This window comes from Convolutriloba macropyga, chromosome 7 (assembly GCF_964194025.1).
Source record: "Convolutriloba macropyga chromosome 7, txConMacr16.3, whole genome shotgun sequence".
NCBI lineage: Eukaryota > Metazoa > Xenacoelomorpha > Acoela > Convolutidae > Convolutriloba > Convolutriloba macropyga.
Window position 1 is genome coordinate 5,174,059 of NC_134474.1, and position 18,515 is coordinate 5,192,573.

The 18,515-nt window shown below is 35.6% G+C and overlaps 1 protein-coding gene across 2 annotated transcripts in view; it reads left to right on the top strand.

Annotated features, from left to right (window-relative positions):
• Positions 1 to 18,515, top strand: part of LOC142342559 (AP-3 complex subunit delta-1-like) — a 365,254-nt gene that overhangs the window by 275,277 nt on the left and 71,462 nt on the right. For both annotated transcript variants that reach the window (XM_075393930.1, XM_075393931.1), the window contains exons 2-4: positions 16,625 to 16,807; positions 17,141 to 17,236; positions 18,381 to 18,461. In XM_075393930.1, coding sequence (XP_075250045.1) covers positions 16,712 to 16,807; positions 17,141 to 17,236; positions 18,381 to 18,461 — 273 coding nt within the window. In that variant the 5' untranslated portion in view covers positions 16,625 to 16,711. The remainder of the gene's footprint in view (positions 1 to 16,624; positions 16,808 to 17,140; positions 17,237 to 18,380; positions 18,462 to 18,515) is intronic.

Below are 18,515 nucleotides of genomic sequence, written 5' to 3' on the forward strand. Positions count from 1 at the left end.
ATTGTTGTGTCTTGGAACATTTATTTATGGGTTGTCTATGACGAGGTAGGGGGTTGAATGAAAACGGAACTTCCGATTGGGGAAGGGTTAAAGGGTCATCTGAAATAATGTCGTAGTCGGGGATTCTGGGGTGTCAGGGATGGGGCCGGGTTGCTGAGGTTGTTGAGAAAAACTGCTAATGATTAATGGATGGTGAAAATGAAATCGATATTGGAGTTTTGAATATTGTGATGTATTCATTTTTGAATTTCCGACCAAACGGATGATGTGTAATCAATTGTTATGGAGTATGTGTGCACGGTTACTGTTTCGCTTACAATGAACTCCTGGCGTATATTGAGTTCGATGAGTGATTCCTGGTGTAAAAAAATGAAATTCCATAATTGTCGATTGAGGCGTTGTAGTGGTTAAAGGATGTAAAAATTGGGTTTTGTATTATAAGGAATTCATATATTGGTTCAGCCATTCAAAGTTTGTCTTCTTCATACAATCTGGTAAATGCTAGTACTGGAGTCTGTTTGCTGCTGTCAATTAATAAATAGTGAGATACTGCTTTTCCCCATATATTTCCGCTTTTCTGAAAATAGTTCCCTGTTTTGTCATTGGTTGGTAATTCAAGTTTTCCTTTTGCTTTAGCTTTTTATTTTTTTTTTGTGTATGTTTCATTTTTGGGATCTGATTTTTGTTGCATTTCACGAATTGGCTTCCCCTGTGAGGTGATACTGTATTTGATTACGTTTTATTTTAAAATACTTTTATTTGATTCTGTTACATGGCAGATAAGTTGGTTTATCATTTTGATGTCAAATTTAACCGCTTAACAATTTTTTTCTAAGAAACATTTTTTTGAGGATTTTTTCTCTCACCTATTATGTTGTGTTGAGCGTTTTGTAGTGGATGCCCGCGCTCCCTCATGCGGTGTTCGACGATGAAAAGAGGTCTAAATGACTAGATAAGAATGAGGTAGAAAGGGGTTCGAACCGTGAAAAGGGTTGAATGTGAGTAATGTAATGTAATTTTTTGTAAATTTTATTCACATTTTTGTTGAGTAAAAAAATATTTGTAAAAAAAGGAATATAATGAAATTTTGTTCAATATAAATACAAGGTTCGGTTCAAATCGAAATGCATTGTTTTGGTGGACTAGGTTATAATGAAGTGGTCTGAGGAGGGGAGGGTCGAAGTGTCAGGAAACTGTCAGTGTTTTTCGTATGTGGCTTTGAGATTGTCGTTTTAAGACAGTTAAGAACTTGTTGGTAGTCATTACAGCTTGAGCTAAGTGTAACTGTCTTCAGGATGTTGCTTGGTTCAACAAATTCAATGAAAAGAGAAATGGTTCCGTCATTGCGGACATTGTAGTCATCGAAGGTCACTAGCATTGCTCGGCGACCATGACGTAAGTAGAGGTACATAGGGAAATGGAGAATTGTAGGAAGGTAGCCTGCGTCGTGGTCTTGTTGATAAATATCCACATCCCAAATTTATAAAAGGCGATTTTTTATTGTTAAAACTACCCATCTTAGTTGAAATTTACTAATTCGACTTCTCCGTTTAGAAATTCCTCTCGGTGGTAAATTCTATAAATGAAATAACATCAACGTAGGAGAGAAAGCGTTTTTCAATTTAATTTGTGGGTGCTGTTTTCGAAAATGGTTACCCAGAATACAATGAACTCATAGATAAAAATAACCTGTGGAAATATTAAAATCCGCGTAACAATTTTTTTTCAAAGAAACATTTTTTGAGGATTTTTTCTCTCACCTATTATGTTGTGTTGAGCGTTTTGTATTGGATGCCCGCGCTCCCTCATGCGGTGCTCGACGATGAAAAGAGCTCTAAATGACTAGATAAGAATGAGGTAGAAAGGGGTTCGAACCGTGAAAAGGGTTGAATGTGAGTAATGTAATGTAATTTTTTTTAAATTTTATTCACATTTTTGTTGAGTAAAAAAATATTTGTAAAAAAAGGAATATAATGAAATTTTGTTCAATATAAATACAAGGTTCGGTTCAAATCGAAATGCATTGTTTTGGTGGACTAGGTTATAATGAAGTGGTCTGAGGAGGGGAGGGTCGAAGTGTCAGGAAATTGTCAGTGTTTTTCGTATGTGGCTTTGAGATTGTCGTTTTAAGACAGTTAAGAACTTGTTGGTAGTCATTACAGCTTGAGCTAAGTGTAACTGTCTTCAGGATGTTGCCTGGTTCAACAAATTCAATGAAAAGAGAAATGGTTCCGTCATTGCGGACATTGTAGTCATCGAAGGTCACTAGCATTGCTCGGCGACCATGACGTAAGTAGAGGTACATAGGGAAATGGAGAATTGTAGGAAGGTAACCTGCGTCGTGGTCTTGTTGATAAATATCCACATCCCAAATTTATAAAAGGCGATTTTTTATTGTTAAAACTACCCATCTTAGTTGAAATTTACTAATTCGACTTCTCCGTTTAGAAATTCCTCTCGGTGGTAAATTCTATAAATGAAATAACATCAACGTAGGAGAGAAAGCGTTTTTCAATTTATTTTGTGGGTGCTGTTTTCGAAAATGGTTACCCAGAATACAATGAACTCATAGATAAAAATAACCTGTGGAAATATTAAAATCCGCGTAACAATTTTTTTTCAAAGAAACATTTTTTGAGGATTTTTTCTCTCACCTATTATGTTGTGTTGAGCGTTTTGTATTGGATGCCCGCGCTCCCTCATGCGGTGTTCGACGATGAAAAGAGGTCTAAATGACTAGATAAGAATGAGGTAGAAAGTGGTTCGAACCGTGAAAAGGGTTGAATGTGAGTAATGTAATGTTATTTTTTGTAAATTTTATTCACATTTTTGTTGAGTAAAAAAATATTTGTAGAAAAAGGAATATAATGAAATTTTGTTCAATATAAATACAAGGTTCGGTTCAAATCGAAATGCATTGTTTTGGTGGACTAGGTTATAATGAAGTGGTCTGAGGAGGGGAGGGTCGAAGTGTCAGGAAATTGTCAGTGTTTTTCGTATGTGGCTTTGAGATTGTCGTTTTAAGACAGTTAAGAACTTGTTGGTAGTCATTACAGCTTGAGCTAAGTGTAACTGTCTTCAGGATGTTGCCTGGTTCAACAAATTCAATGAAAAGAGAAATGGTTCCGTCATTGCGGACATTGTAGTCATCGAAGGTCACTAGCATTGCTCGGCGACCATGACGTAAGTAGATGTACATAGGGAAATGGAGAATTGTAGGAAGGTAACCTGCGTCGTGGTCTTGTTGATAAATATCCACATCCCAAATTTATAAAAGGCGATTTTTTATTGTTAAAACTACCCATCTTAGTTGAAATTTACTAATTCGACTTCTCCGTTTAGAAATTCCTCTCGGTGGTAAATTCTATAAATGAAATAACATCAACGTAGGAGAGAAAGCGTTTTTCAATTTAATTTGTGGGTGCTGTTTTCGAAAATGGTTACCCAGAATACAATGAACTCATAGATAAAAATAACCTGTGGAAATATTAAAATCCGCGTAACAATTTTTTTTCAAAGAAACATTTTTTGAGGATTTTTTCTCTCACCTATTATGTTGTGTTGAGCGTTTTGTATTGGATGCCCGCGCTCCCTCATGCGGTGTTCGACGATGAAAAGAGCTCTAAATGACTAGATAAGAATGAGGTAGAAAGGGGTTCGAACCGTGAAAAGGGTTGAATGTGAGTAATGTAATGTAATTTTTTTTAAATTTTATTCACATTTTTGTTGAGTAAAAAAATATTTGTAAAAAAAGGAATATAATGAAATTTTGTTCAATATAAATACAAGGTTCGGTTCAAATCGAAATGCATTGTTTTCGTGGACTAGGTTATAATGAAGTGGTCTGAGGAGGGGAGGGTCGAAGTGTCAGGAAATTGTCAGTGTTTTTCGTATGTGGCTTTGAGATTGTCGTTTTAAGACAGTTAAGAACTTGTTGGTAGTCATTACAGCTTGAGCTAAGTGTAACTGTCTTCAGGATGTTGCCTGGTTCAACAAATTCAATTAAAAGAGAAATGGTTCCGTCATTGCGGACATTGTAGTCATCGAAGGTCACTAGCATTGCTTGGCGACCATGACGTAAGTAGATGTACATAGGGAAATGGAGAATTGTAGGAAGGTAACCTGCGTCGTGGTCTTGTTGATAAATATCCACATCCCAAATTTATAAAAGGCGATTTTTTATTGTTAAAACTACCCATCTTAGTTGAAATTTACTAATTCGACTTCTCCGTTTAGAAATTCCTCTCGGTGGTAAATTCTATAAATGAAATAACATCAACGTAGGAGAGAAAGCGTTTTTCAATTTATTTTGTGGGTGCTGTTTTCGAAAATGGTTACCCAGAATACAATGAACTCATAGATAAAAATAACCTGTGGAAATATTAAAATCCGCGTAACAATTTTTTTTCAAAGAAACATTTTTTGAGGATTTTTTCTCTCACCTATTATGTTGTGTTGAGCGTTTTGTATTGGATGCCCGCGCTCCCTCATGCGGTGTTCGACGATGAAAAGAGGTCTAAATGACTAGATAAGAATGAGGTAGAAAGGGGTTCGAACCGTGAAAAGGGTTGAATGTGAGTAATGTAATGTAATTTTTTGTAAATTTTATTCACATTTTTGTTGAGTAAAAAAATATTTGTAAAAAAAGGAATATAATGAAATTTTGTTCAATATAAATACAAGGTTCGGTTCAAATCGAAATGCATTGTTTTGGTGGACTAGGTTATAATGAAGTGGTCTGAGGAGGGGAGGGTCGAAGTGTCAGGAAATTGTCAGTGTTTTTCGTATGTGGCTTTGAGATTGTCGTTTTAAGACAGTTAAGAACTTGTTGGTAGTCATTACAGCTTGAGCTAAGTGTAACTGTCTTCAGGATGTTGCCTGGTTCAACAAATTCAATGAAAAGAGAAATGGTTCCGTCATTGCGGACATTGTAGTCATCGAAGGTCACTAGCATTGCTCGGCGACCATGACGTAAGTAGAGGTACATAGGGAAATGGAGAATTGTAGGAAGGTAACCTGCGTCGTGGTCTTGTTGATAAATATCCACATCCCAAATTTATAAAAGGCGATTTTTTATTGTTAAAACTACCCATCTTAGTTGAAATTTACTAATTCGACTTCTCCGTTTAGAAATTCCTCTCGGTGGTAAATTCTATAAATGAAATAACATCAACGTAGGAGAGAAAGCGTTTTTCAATTTATTTTGTGGGTACTGTTTTCGAAAATGGTTACCCATAATACAATGAACTCATAGATAAAAATAACCTGTGGAAATATTAAAATCCGCGTAACAATTTTTTTTCAAAGAAACATTTTTTGAGGATTTTTTCTCTCACCTATTATGTTGTGTTGAGCGTTTTGTATTGGATGCCCGCGCTCCCTCATGCGGTGTTCGACGATGAAAAGAGGTCTAAATGACTAGATAAGAATGAGGTAGAAAGTGGTTCGAACCGTGAAAAGGGTTGAATGTGAGTAATGTAATGTAATTTTTTGTAAATTTTATTCACATTTTTGTTGAGTAAAAAAATATTTGTAGAAAAAGGAATATAATGAAATTTTGTTCAATATAAATACAAGGTTCGGTTCAAATCGAAATGCATTGTTTTGGTGGACTAGGTTATAATGAAGTGGTCTGAGGAGGGGAGGGTCGAAGTGTCAGGAAATTGTCAGTGTTTTTCGTATGTGGCTTTGAGATTGTCGTTTTAAGACAGTTAAGAACTTGTTGGTAGTCATTACAGCTTGAGCTAAGTGTAACTGTCTTCAGGATGTTGCCTGGTTCAACAAATTCAATGAAAAGAGAAATGGTTCCGTCATTGCGGACATTGTAGTCATCGAAGGTCACTAGCATTGCTCGGCGACCATGACGTAAGTAGATGTACATAGGGAAATGGAGAATTGTAGGAAGTAACCTGCGTCGTGGTCTTGTTGATAAATATCCACATCCCAAATTTATAAAAGGCGATTTTTTATTGTTAAAACTACCCATCTTAGTTAAAATTTACTAATTCGACTTCTCCGTTTAGAAATTCCTCTCGGTGGTAAATTCTATAAATGAAATAACATCAACGTAGGAGAGAAAGCGTTTTTCAATTTATTTTGTGGGTGCTGTTTTCGAAAATTATTACCCAGAATACAATGAACTCATAGATAAAAATAACCTGTGGAAATATTAAAATCCGCGTAACAATTTTTTTTCAAAGAAACATTTTTTGAGGATTTTTTCTCTCACCTATTATGTTGTGTTGAGCGTTTTGTATTGGATGCCCGCGCTCCCTCATGCGGTGTTCGACGATGAAAAGAGGTCTAAATGACTAGATAAGAATGAGGTAGAAAGGGGTTCGAACCGTGAAAAGGGTTGAATGTGAGTAATGTAATGTAATTTTTTGTAAATTTTATTCACATTTTTGTTGAGTAAAAAAATATTTGTAAAAAAAGGAATATAATGAAATTTTGTTCAATATAAATACAAGGTTCGGTTCAAATCGAAATGCATTGTTTTGGTGGACTAGGTTATAATGAAGTGGTCTGAGGAGGGGAGGGTCGAAGTGTCAGGAAATTGTCAGTGTTTTTCGTATGTGGCTTTGAGATTGTCGTTTTAAGACAGTTAAGAACTTGTTGGTAGTCATTACAGCTTGAGCTAAGTGTAACTGTCTTCAGGATGTTGCCTGGTTCAACAAATTCAGTGAAAAGAGAAATGGTTCCGTCATTGCGGACATTGTAGTCATCGAAGGTCACTAGCATTGCTCGGCGACCATGACGTAAGTAGATGTACATAGGGAAATGGAGAATTGTAGGAAGGTAACCTGCGTTGTGGTCTTGTTGATAAATATCCACATCCCAAATTTATAAAAGGCGATTTTTTATTGTTAAAACTACCCATCTTAGTTGAAATTTACTAATTCGACTTCTCCGTTTAGAAATTCCTCTCGGTGGTAAATTCTATAAATGAAATAACATCAACGTAGGAGAGAAAGCGTTTTTCAATTTATTTGGTGGGTGCTGTTTTCGAAAATGGTTACCCAGAATACAATGAACTCATAGATAGAAATAACCTGTGGAAATATTAAAATCCGCGTAACAATTTTTTTTCAAAGAAACATTTTTAGAGGATTTTTTCTCTCACCTATTATGTTGTGTTGAGCGTTTTGTATTGGATGCCCGCGCTCCCTCATGCGGTGTTCGACGATGAAAACAGGTCTAAATGACTAGATAAGAATGAGGTAGAAAGGGGTTCGAACCGTGAAAAGGGTTGAATGTGAGTAATGTAATGTAATTTTTTGTAAATTTTATTCACATTTTTGTTGAGTAAAAAAATATTTGTAAAAAAAGGAATATAATGAAATTTTGTTCAATATAAATACAAGGTTCGGTTCAAATCGAAATGCATTGTTTTGGTGGACTAGGTTATAATGAAGTGGTCTGAGGAGGGGAGGGTCGAAGTTTCAGGAAATTGTCAGTGTTTTTCGTATGTGGCTTTGGGATTGTCGTTTTAAGACAGTTAAGAACTTGTTGGTAGTCATTACAGCTTGAGCTAAGTGTAACTGTCTTCAGGATGTTGCCTGGTTCAACAAATTCAGTGAAAAGAGAAATGGTTCCGTCATTGCGGACATTGTAGTCATCGAAGGTCACTAGCATTGCTCGGCGACCATGACGTAAGTAGATGTACATAGGGAAATGGAGAATTGTAGGAAGGTAACCTGCGTCGTGGTCTTGTTGATAAATATCCACATCCCAAATTTATAAAAGGCGATTTTTTATTGTTAAAACTACCCATCTTAGTTGAAATTTACTAATTCGACTTCTCCGTTTAGAAATTCCTCTCGGTGGTAAATTCTATAAATGAAATAACATCAACGTAGGAGAGAAAGTGTTTTTCAATTTATTTTGTGGGTGCTGTTTTCGAAAATGGTTACCCAGAATACAATGAACTCATACATAAAAATTACCTGTGGAAATATTAAAATCTATACAAAAATACATAGAGTAAATCGTGTGGTTGTAATGTCAAAATATGGGATAATGTCTTCATTATGTTAGAGGGAAAGAAATTCAGGGGTAGAGCACCTAGACATTGATGTGTTTGGGTATATTTAGTTTGGGGTTGTCTATAAAGAGGAAGGGGGTTGAATGAAAAGGGAACTTGCGGTTGGGGAAGGGTTAAAGGGTCATCTGAAATGATGTCGTAGTGGGGAATTCTGGGGTGTTGGGGTTGGGGCGGGGATTCTGAGGGTGTTGAGAGAGACTGCTATTGATTAATGGATTGCGAAAAATGAAATCGATTTCGGTGTTTTGAATATTGTGATGTATACATTTTTGAATTTCCGACCAAACGGGGGATGTGTAATCAATTCTTATGGGGTATGTGAGCACGGTTACTGTTTTGCCCACAATGAACTCCTGGCGTATATTGAGTTTGATGAAAGTTTTCTGGTGTAAAAAATGAAATTCTATAACTGTCGATTGTGGCTTTGTAATGGTTAAGGGATATAAAAATTGGGTTTTGTATTATAAGGAATTCATATATTGGTTCAGCCATTCAAAGTTTGTCTTCTTCATACAATCTGGCAAATGCTAGTACTGGTGTCTGTTTGCTGCTAACAATTAGTAAATAGTGAAACACCGCATTTCGCCATATATTTCCGCTTTTCTGAAAATAAGTCCCTGTTTTGTGATTGGTTGGTAATTCAAGTTTTCCTTTTGCTTCAGCTTTTTATTTTTTTTTCGTGTATAAGTTTCATTTTGGGGATCTGAATTTTGTTGTTAGGCTCAAACTTCTTTTGTGCTTGAAATGATAACTAAGCGCCCCTATAGAGGTTATTGAGATTGGCATTGTAATGTAAGGGTTTCTTTTTTGAATGTTTAGTATTCGTGTTGTTTCAGTTTTCCAAAGTTACGAAATAGTATCTTGGAGAAAAAAAATTAGGGAAAATTTTCAGCCGGGTTCCACGAGGAGCCCGGGGAACCGTTATTCTTTTTTTGAAGTCAAATTTTGGGCCAAAATTTGAGGGTCATAGCTCTTCTAGTTTTCGAGATATCTTACTTTGAAGTTTTTTTCGACACTTCGAATTTTTTTCATACTTCGTTTATATTTACGTAATCGTGTGCTATCGGTGTCCTGTTGGGTGTCAAATTCGTTCTTAGTTTCCAAAGGCAGAACAATTGAACATTTATTTAATGGGTGTTCAAGATGCTCTTGTAGATATTCATATTCATTGATTGCAACTACTTGCACTGGCTTCGTTTTGATCTTTCTTCCTGCGTGTGTTATTCGAAAATGATATCTGCATCATAATTTTGCCCATTTGTGTAAAATGTGAGATGAAGAAAAACAGTTATCAGGAATGAAAGAAATCCAAATAATAATGACATATGCCATGTAATGTATTTCTTCAGTCTGTTTTCAAGCTTGGGAATCAGGGCTTGAATTTTCTCCAGTATTGGTTGCGCTATCTTTCCGATCGTTTGTGTGTTGTTTTTCCTTGTTGGAATTGTGGCTCTATTTGATGTAGAATTTGAATTTGTGCTTCTGATCTTGATGGGAATCTTGGTTAATCTTTAGGTGGCGGTAAGAGGTTAAAGATGGTACTTATTAGGTCAGTTAATTGTCAAGTCGTATTGCCGGTACGGAATCAGAAGCAGTGGGATCTGATCCGTAAGTGAATGTTTGGTCCACGTAATTGTTTTCCACAACCTAATGTGTTGATGCAAACTCTGCATCCAGTTTGCTCAATCCTCGCAGAAAAATTGCTGCCATTCTCAGCGCTCTCGATGAATCTGTAGTCTTCGCTTGCCGAATTTATTAACCAGCGACCGCAGCCGAGAATGCGAGCATTCTCAGTCAAGGCTAATGTGATAACATTCAGTTGACAGCGTTGTAATGCAAGTAGCTGGTCGTCGTGTTGTCGCTCGTTGTATTGTTGACGTTGGTTGTATCTTCCTATCGCGTTTGTAGCTCTTTTTCTTCCTCGATAGAAAGGGCGGTTCTGGTAACCTGAGAAGCCTCGATTTTGGTAGGGTGGTCTATACGTTGTGTTGTTTCTGTTCATTTTGCGAACGGCTGATTGAATTTGGTTTGGGTGGTAATCGGCCATTTTGGTGGAGTTGTTTGTGAGACTGAAACTTGAATTGAACCAATTCGTGCTGCCATTATGTTTTCGACAGCTGGGTTAAAAGCAGAGTTACTAGCACTTGCTAGTGAGTTGAAGGCTTTAGTGTGAGCTGGTTCTGGGTTCAGTTGGTAGATTCGAAGTCTTCTTTTGACTCTTGAGCATAAGTCATTTACTCCTACCTTGTCCAATCCTCTGAGGAGAACTTTTTGTATTTGAAGGGCATCCCCTGCATGAATTTTTATCGGATTCTTCTTGTCCGCTCGTCATAGCGATCAATTCCAGTACCAGCGTCATCAACGATAGCTAAGTTGGCAAGCCGCTACAAGTCACTTAGGAATTCGTCTGGCTGTTTTTCACGGGATCAAATTTTCTGCTTTTTAAATCTAACTTTGCCGTTGGTCGGGGCCTGAGTAGCGGTTGCGTAACTGTTCTAATGCGTCATCCAGGGCGTTTTGTGTGTTTTCTGGCAAGCGCCTTTAAAAGTTAAGTGCGTTTCCGTCCAGGTGTAAGTGTAGGTATTTGGCTTGTTGATTGTGATCCGCCCGAATCCTAGCAACTGCTATGCTTGCTCTCAAGAGACCTTCAAATTTGTCCGAATTTTTGTTGGGCAGCCCGGCAAAACGTTTGAGTGATACGTGGAGTGGGTGTGGCGAAGCCATTTCTATTAGTGTTTTATGAGTGAAAAGAGCAATTCGCCTGTGGATCTTGTCCGTAAGCCTTCAATTAGCAAAGTTGGCAAGTCTGGGTAATTTGATTGTGTAGAGTGCTTGCGGCCGTGTTTTATGGTTGAGCTATGAGTTCGTGAATATCATTTTCTGTGATTGTAAGCTTTGGTTATTTTGAATTATTTTCGATAAAGAATATTCCGTACCTCATGGAGTTCGCGGGAACAGTTTTGACGTCAGGAATTTGCGATACAGCGTCTAAAATTTGCTTGTTTTTGTGTGATAAGTTTCCCAAAAGAATAAATCCTAATTTGTGATTTTGAATTTTTTTTCGATTTCTTTGCTTTTGCAGAATGACGCTCCTGATCTCCGTCGCCATATGCCAACTCTCTGCAGAGTAATTATAATAGGATTTTTCCTACTAATATTTAGGTCCAAGTGCGGTTTTGTGTTTCTTTTTCAAAATAATTTCTAAGTGTTTAGCTTCGCAAGCTTCCGGTATTCTGCTGAGATGGGAAAATTTTACAATTTCTGAGGATGGCAAATAGCGCTAAGTTTTACAAGAATCAATTGAACAATGAATGAAAAGTTCGTGTTATGCATTTCTTATTTATACTTTTTCTTTACTTTTTCGTGGAATCAGAATTGAGTTCATTCTATTAATAGATATGAAATATTTTTTAAGTTTTGTTTGAGTCAGAGTCTTCATGCTCGAGAGTTGGCATCCAAAGGACCCCTTTTATGCTCAATTGAATGCTTCAACTTTTTTCGAACGTTCACATTTTTCAACTTTATGGGACAGACCTTATACATTACGTGTTTTTTACATCGAACTTGCCCTTTCTGTGTAATATCTTAAATGTTGATTGAATCAAGTAGCGCGCAGTAGTTATTACTCTTAATCTTTTTTGTCTCTTTCTCTCTCTCTCAATTGATGATGATGATAAATAATTATATAGCTTAACTAATTTATAATTTCTCAATCACTATTTGTGCGTCAAGCAGAACAACAAACAATGGTGCTTTTGTTTTTTTTTGTAGTTTTGTCATCTTGTCAACGATAATCCATAGAATAGTAAACATCAAGACAAAGCTGATTACAAACAATGGTTTGTACATACATGCCTGCGAGAAGGATACTTTTGTTTTTTTTTGCTAGAGGAAAAAAGTCCAAAATTTTACCATGTATTGAGTAACTACAAGTATATAAGATTAATTATTTTGCTTTCAATACAGCAAAAACATAGCCTACATGGGTTGCAAAATTTGTGGAGAAATGATAAATTAAATTTGATTTCTGGAAGATTTTATGACAAGCTTTCTATGGTTAGTTTAAGAATTGTCTAAACTTGTGGGTCTCTTTCCCACAATTGACCCCCCCCCCCTCCCCCGCCATCATTACCACTAATATACCAAAAAGACACAAACTTTATAAAAAATAACAAACGTGTGTTGAAAACCTCTAAAAAGCTTTTCGCGGATAGATAGATAGTTTTTTTTCGAGAAACAGTGAATTGTTGACAAGATGTGTAGTTTTGGCTATAGACATAGCTTTTGTTGGACTCTCAGCTCCGCTCCGCTCTGATGGTGGAGGCATAATGAATGTGCTAGTTTATTTGTAAATGCTGGAATTCGTTCAGCTTCAATAGTCGTAAATTGTATACTGAAGCACTACTCGCACACTTTCTCTCCTTGTTTATCATTTTAACTCCGATACATGGTTGCTTCAATTATTTTCAAATTCAACATCATCACTCTTCCGTTTTCAACAATGAAAAGTTCCAATAAAAAACTCTGATTATAGTCTTGGCAGCAATTGTGACATACTTATCGCGAAATCTTAACCGCAGTTATTAGGCTTTTATTGGTCCGATATTTGCTATGGCGAAACGGTAGTAACTCACTTCAAATGACTTGCACTCGCTCAGTCATTTTCTTTCATTGATAAATACAGCGCTTCAAATGTAATGTAGTTGGAAAGACCAATCAGAGCTGTTTCCAAAGTCCGTCTCCTTCAAAAATAGGCAGAGGGTTCAAATTTTTCTCTTTTTAACTCTAACTCCATTGTGTATATTTGACTCCATTTTAGTGATTGCGTATGTTTCGTCAGATTTTTCTAACCACCAGGCATAAACAGCGCTAAGTATCTAGTCTTCGTTTAGAAATCAATACTTAATATTAGTTATCTTCTCATGGTGATGACGAACCGAACATGAGAATTGATTTTCTAGTTTTTCATAGCTTTTTGTCATCTCGCATTTGACGTGAAAGCGACAGAAGTCTCCAAGTTAGGTCAAGAAATTGTCTGTTGATTTGTTGATTTTTAATTGCTCTCGAACGACGTTTGATGCAATTCTTGTAAACATGTGTGTCTTTTTGTATTCCTGATTTCTGCTTGAACGTTTTAACTTGTCGAGAGATTTTACTGCGCAATCATTTTTTAAGTGTTTATAGTGGTATATGATATCCTCTAATGACGTCATTTGAAGCAGTTCTCAGTCCTCCCACCAATTAGTTACTCCCAACTCCCCGCCGACTAAAGCAGGCTGCATTAGATTCTAACTCCCACTAGTCGTTCGAGAGCAATTATTCCGACGTTAGTCTGTTATGTTTCTATTAGCAACGACTAGTAATTTATTTTTGTAGTGTTGTGGGCGCAACTTTGATCAGCTTTTATTGCATGAGCCTATTTTTTGATTTCTCTCGAATGAGAGGCAATTATTGTAAACGTGTATGTCTTTTTATGCAGGTTTTTTGCTTGATCGTGTTGCACTTTTCATCTAGAATAATCTTTGGCTTCTCAAGTGACTTTTTCACGCGCTTCTTCTTGATTTTTTTTACTGATTTCAATTGCTCTCACTCCGAAATTAAGTTTGTTGTTCAAACAAAACCGATTGTTAGAGACTGGGTGACAAAACTCTGATAGCCGAGTGGTTAATACATCCGTCGAGGTGACGGAATCGGTCCCAGGAGGTCGGGGTTTGAATCCTACTTCGGTTGAGGTTTTTGCACCCATAAAGAAAAATTTATCGAGGCTACAGCCCTTGAATTAAATTGGGCTGCCTGTCATTCGAGAGCAATTTTTAGTCGGTTTAAGTTTTACAAAGTTTCGCTTATTTGAGGCTCATTGTTACTAAATTGATTTCTGGGAATTCAACTATTCTCTTTTCATCTTTTCAACTATTTTCAGAATTAATAAGCTGTTTTTCGGTCAAGTTTGTGGCATTCGGATATGGTTCCTAGAATTTCTCGATCGATCTTGCTTGCAGACGTCGTTAGTGGGAAACTGAATTGGTTGTCAGGTAATGGTGCAGTCTCGATTCAGCATTCTCGAAAGCTCAGTTTTACTTTCATTTTAAGTCAAAATTGCATGTGAGATTTCAAATTATACTTTCAAATTATACTTTTAAATTTTTTTTCAAAATTTAGGAAAAATATATTTTTCTTCAAAGTTAGGAAACTTATGAACGGATTCATGGAGTAATAAACAAGATATAATTACGCATGGAAATTTTTTAACATAATTTTCAAAAACAATCTCTACGGCATATTATTCGGGGAGCTATTTTTAAAATTTGTGATTAGGGGGTTTCCACGCACAATGACTTTTCGAAAATTGGTTGTTCTTTATCTAATTTTTCCTCATTGATCTCTTTAAGAGAAATGGAAATTTGCTGTTACCGTTATCGAAGCTGCTTTTAATTGTTAAAAAGGAAACTTTTGACATTTATTTGTTGTTTTTCACTCAACCTTCTAATTTAATTTCTCTTGTTTTTCATGATCTCGTTCAATGATTTTGAAATTTTTTTTCAAATTTAGAAAAAAATTATTTTTCTTCAAAGTTAGGAAACTTGTGAACGGATTCATGGAGTAATAAACAAGATATAATTACGCATGGAAATTTTTTAACATAATTTTCAAAAACAATCTCTACGGCATATTATTCGGGGAGCTATTTTTAAAATTTGTGATTAGGGGGTTTCCACGCACAATGACTTTTCGAAAATTGGTTGTTCTTTATCTAATTTTTCCTCATTGATCTCTTTAAGAGAAATGGAAATTTACTGTTACCGTTATCGAAGCTGCTTTTAATTGTTAAAAAGGAAACTTTGACATTTAATTGTTGTTTTTCACTCAACCTTCTAATTTAATTTCTCTTGTTTTTCATGATCTCGTTCAATGATTTTGAAATTTTTTTTCAAATTTAGAAAAAAATTATTTTTCTTCAAAGTTAGGAAACTTATGAACGGATTCATGGAGTAATAAACAAGATATAATTACGCATGGAAATTTTTTAACATAATTTTCAAAAACAATCTCTACGGCATATTATTCGGGGAGCTATTTTTAAAATTTGTGATTAGGGGGTTTCCACGCACAATGACTTTTCGAAAATTGGTTGTTCTTTATCTAATTTTTCCTCATTGATCTCTTTAAGAGAAATGGAAATTTGCTGTTACCGTTATCGAAGCTGCTTTTAATTGTTAAAAAGGAAACTTTTGACATTTATTTGTTGTTTTTCACTCAACCTTCTAATTTAATTTCTCTTGTTTTTCATGATCTCGTTCAATGATTTTGAAATTTTTTTTCAAATTTAGAAAAAAATTATTTTTCTTCAAAGTTAGGAAACTTGTGAACGGATTCATGGAGTAATAAACAAGATATAATTACGCATGGAAATTTTTTAACATAATTTTCAAAAACAATCTCTACGGCATATTATTCGGGGAGCTATTTTTAAAATTTGTGATTAGGGGGTTTCCACGCACAATGACTTTTCGAAAATTGGTTGTTCTTTATCTAATTTTTCCTCATTGATCTCTTTAAGAGAAATGGAAATTTGCTGTTACCGTTATCGAAGCTGCTTTTAATTGTTAAAAAGGAAACTTTGACATTTAATTGTTGTTTTTCACTCAACCTTCTAATTTAATTTCTCTTGTTTTTCATTATCTCGTTCAATGATTTTGAGAATTTTTTTCAAATTTGGAAAAATATGTTTTTCTTCAAAGTTAGGAAACTTATGAACGGATTCATGGAGTAATAAACGAGATATAAGTACCGCGTGGAGTTTTTTAAACATAATTTTCAAAAATAATCTTTACGGCATATTATTCGAGGAGTTATTTTTAAAATTCGTGATTAGGGGGTTTCCACGCGCAATGACTTTCCGAAAATTGGAAAATTGGTTGTTCTTTGTCTAATCTACCTCATTGACCTCTTTAAGAGAGATGGAAATTTGCTGTTACCGTTATCGAAGCTGCTTTTAATTGTTAAAAAGGAAACTTTGACATTTATTTGTTGTTTTTCACTCTTTCTTCCAATTTAATTTCTCTTATTTTCATGATCTCGTTCAATGATTTTGAGAATTATTTTCAAATTTAGAAAAAAATATATTTTTCTTCAAAATTGGGAAACTTATGAACGGATTCATGGATCACGTGTGTTCATGTTGAAATGGGTGCTGTAAGTAACTATGCAATGATCAAACGGTTTCAGTAGTATAAGAACCTGACAAGGGTCTCATTGGGGGGGGGGATTTGTCCCCCCCCCCCTAGGGTGACACGTTGTTCATTGCCTATGCTAATGCAGTGTTCCCCCTTGAGACCCCTGTCAGTTTTTTTATACTACTCGTTTCTAGTGATTTGAGTTTTCTGTATAATCTGTAAGAATATCTATCAATCCTTTCTGCCTATTTTGCTTAAAACAGTAAGACTTCTGCATTTAATTCGAATTTAAAGTGTGTAAACATTTTTAAATTATTCCGAATGATGTCTGAGAACTTCCTTATTGGCTATCTAAAGTTTGTGCATGAGAATTGAGAAAAGTTTGTTTCAACAATAAGATGTTTTCAGATTGGTTCCTGAATTTAGTTGGCCTATAGCAGCCAAATTTGCGGTTAGATTATCAAACGAGATATTGAGTGGAATCTTTGCAACGATGGCGCTCCGAAAAGTGAAGGGGGCGGTTGAGCGAGTGTTTGACAAGAACCTGAACGACCTGGTCAGAGGGATCAGAGCTCACAAGGAGGATGAGGTCACTTTCTATATCATTAATACCATTATTGCATCGAGAAATCATCTTTTATCGTTATAAACTTCAAACCGATATCTACGATTGATTGGTAATCGGAATTGGCTCAACAAAAGAATGATGAATATCAAAAACAATTTTTGAAATGTTTAAAAAATTAAACTTATGTTAACAGACACAGCAATTTCGCTAAAATATACTGAAAAAGTAAACAGATATGACATGATCAGATTATGATCATAGTATAAACAGAGACTGAAAACTCTATGATTCAGCGCTGATTTACAATGATCCGGGTACTCACTTTAAATACTCATTTTGTCAAACGCTGTTTAGGCCAAATTCATTGCGACTTGTATCGATGAGATCAAACTGGAGCTGAGACAGGAGTCGATGGACGTTAAGGCCAACGCAGTCATCAAATTAGTCTACGTAAGTGTTTTTCACGCTAGACGATTAAGCTACTCTTACAAGCTATTTGGCTCAGGGGGACACTTTAGTGCCACTTATTCACCTATTCTCTAGGCGTGTCAATCAACTTGCTAAATATAAAAAATGGTGTCAGGACAAAATACCCAATGCAAAAATACCCAATATGACAAAATACCCAAAATATAGCCAATATTTTATTCTAACGTTGAAACTATCAGAACGATTATTTAGCATAATATTTAGTTAGTACGTTTGGCCATGCCTCGTGGGCCATGGCCATGCCTCAGCGGCCCGTGGGACTTGATATGAAACTATCACAACCGATCATGGGATTAAACTGGCAACTTAATTGCGAGAAAACATGTTGTAAATTTGAGTGCTAATTTGTAATCGGATTATTGAACGAAAAGATCAAAGAGAATAAATTGGGTATAATGGCATTGGGTATTTTGGCACATTGGGAATTTTGACATTGGGTATTTTGTCATGTAACCATAAAAAATTACTGGAATTTCTTAATCTAGAACATTCTACTGAAACCCCTTTGAATCGGTAGTAGAGGTGTCAAGACTCCATTTCTCATACCCTTTCAGCTGTCTCTTCTGGATTGATCGAGCTATATTTTATTATAATTGAACACTAAATTGGTTCTGCATAAATTCGGCGTATTGAATAGTCAGTAATGTTTCGGCTTTTTGATAAGCTGCAAAACCTCTCACAGATTTTTTTTTTCTGTGACTTGTAGTAATCGGCAGGTAACTCTGTTTTCGTGACGTCATTTTTCTAGATTTTTTGATCAATTATTCCACTAAATTTTTACCCTATGTAAATTGTGGGATCATAAACGGTAGTCAAAAAGAGTCAGTCTTACCTCAAAAATGTTTTTAATTATAAAAGCAAACAAAAATTTATAAACCTTTGTTTGCTTTTATTTAAAACATTTTTGAAGTGTGAGCGCAAATTAAAAATTTAATCGAACATCTGAACTTCAACTTTTATGTTCCGCAACTTTTTTCTTATTGAAGTGGTATCATTTGAAGGTGGCTCGGAGCAGTTTTTTTCGCTGCTTTTTCCGCCAAGCTGCAGGCCATGCTTGATACTGGAACTATTTGAGGAAAAATTTGCATTATTTTCTGTGTTTCAGTTGCAAATGCTGGGCTATGACATCAGCTGGGCGTGCTTCAACATGGTGGAGGTCACGAGCAGTCCCAAGTTCACATTCAAAGTGAGTTGTTTTATTCTGTTCTTTCAAGATAAACTGAAGGTCACCTGACTAGTT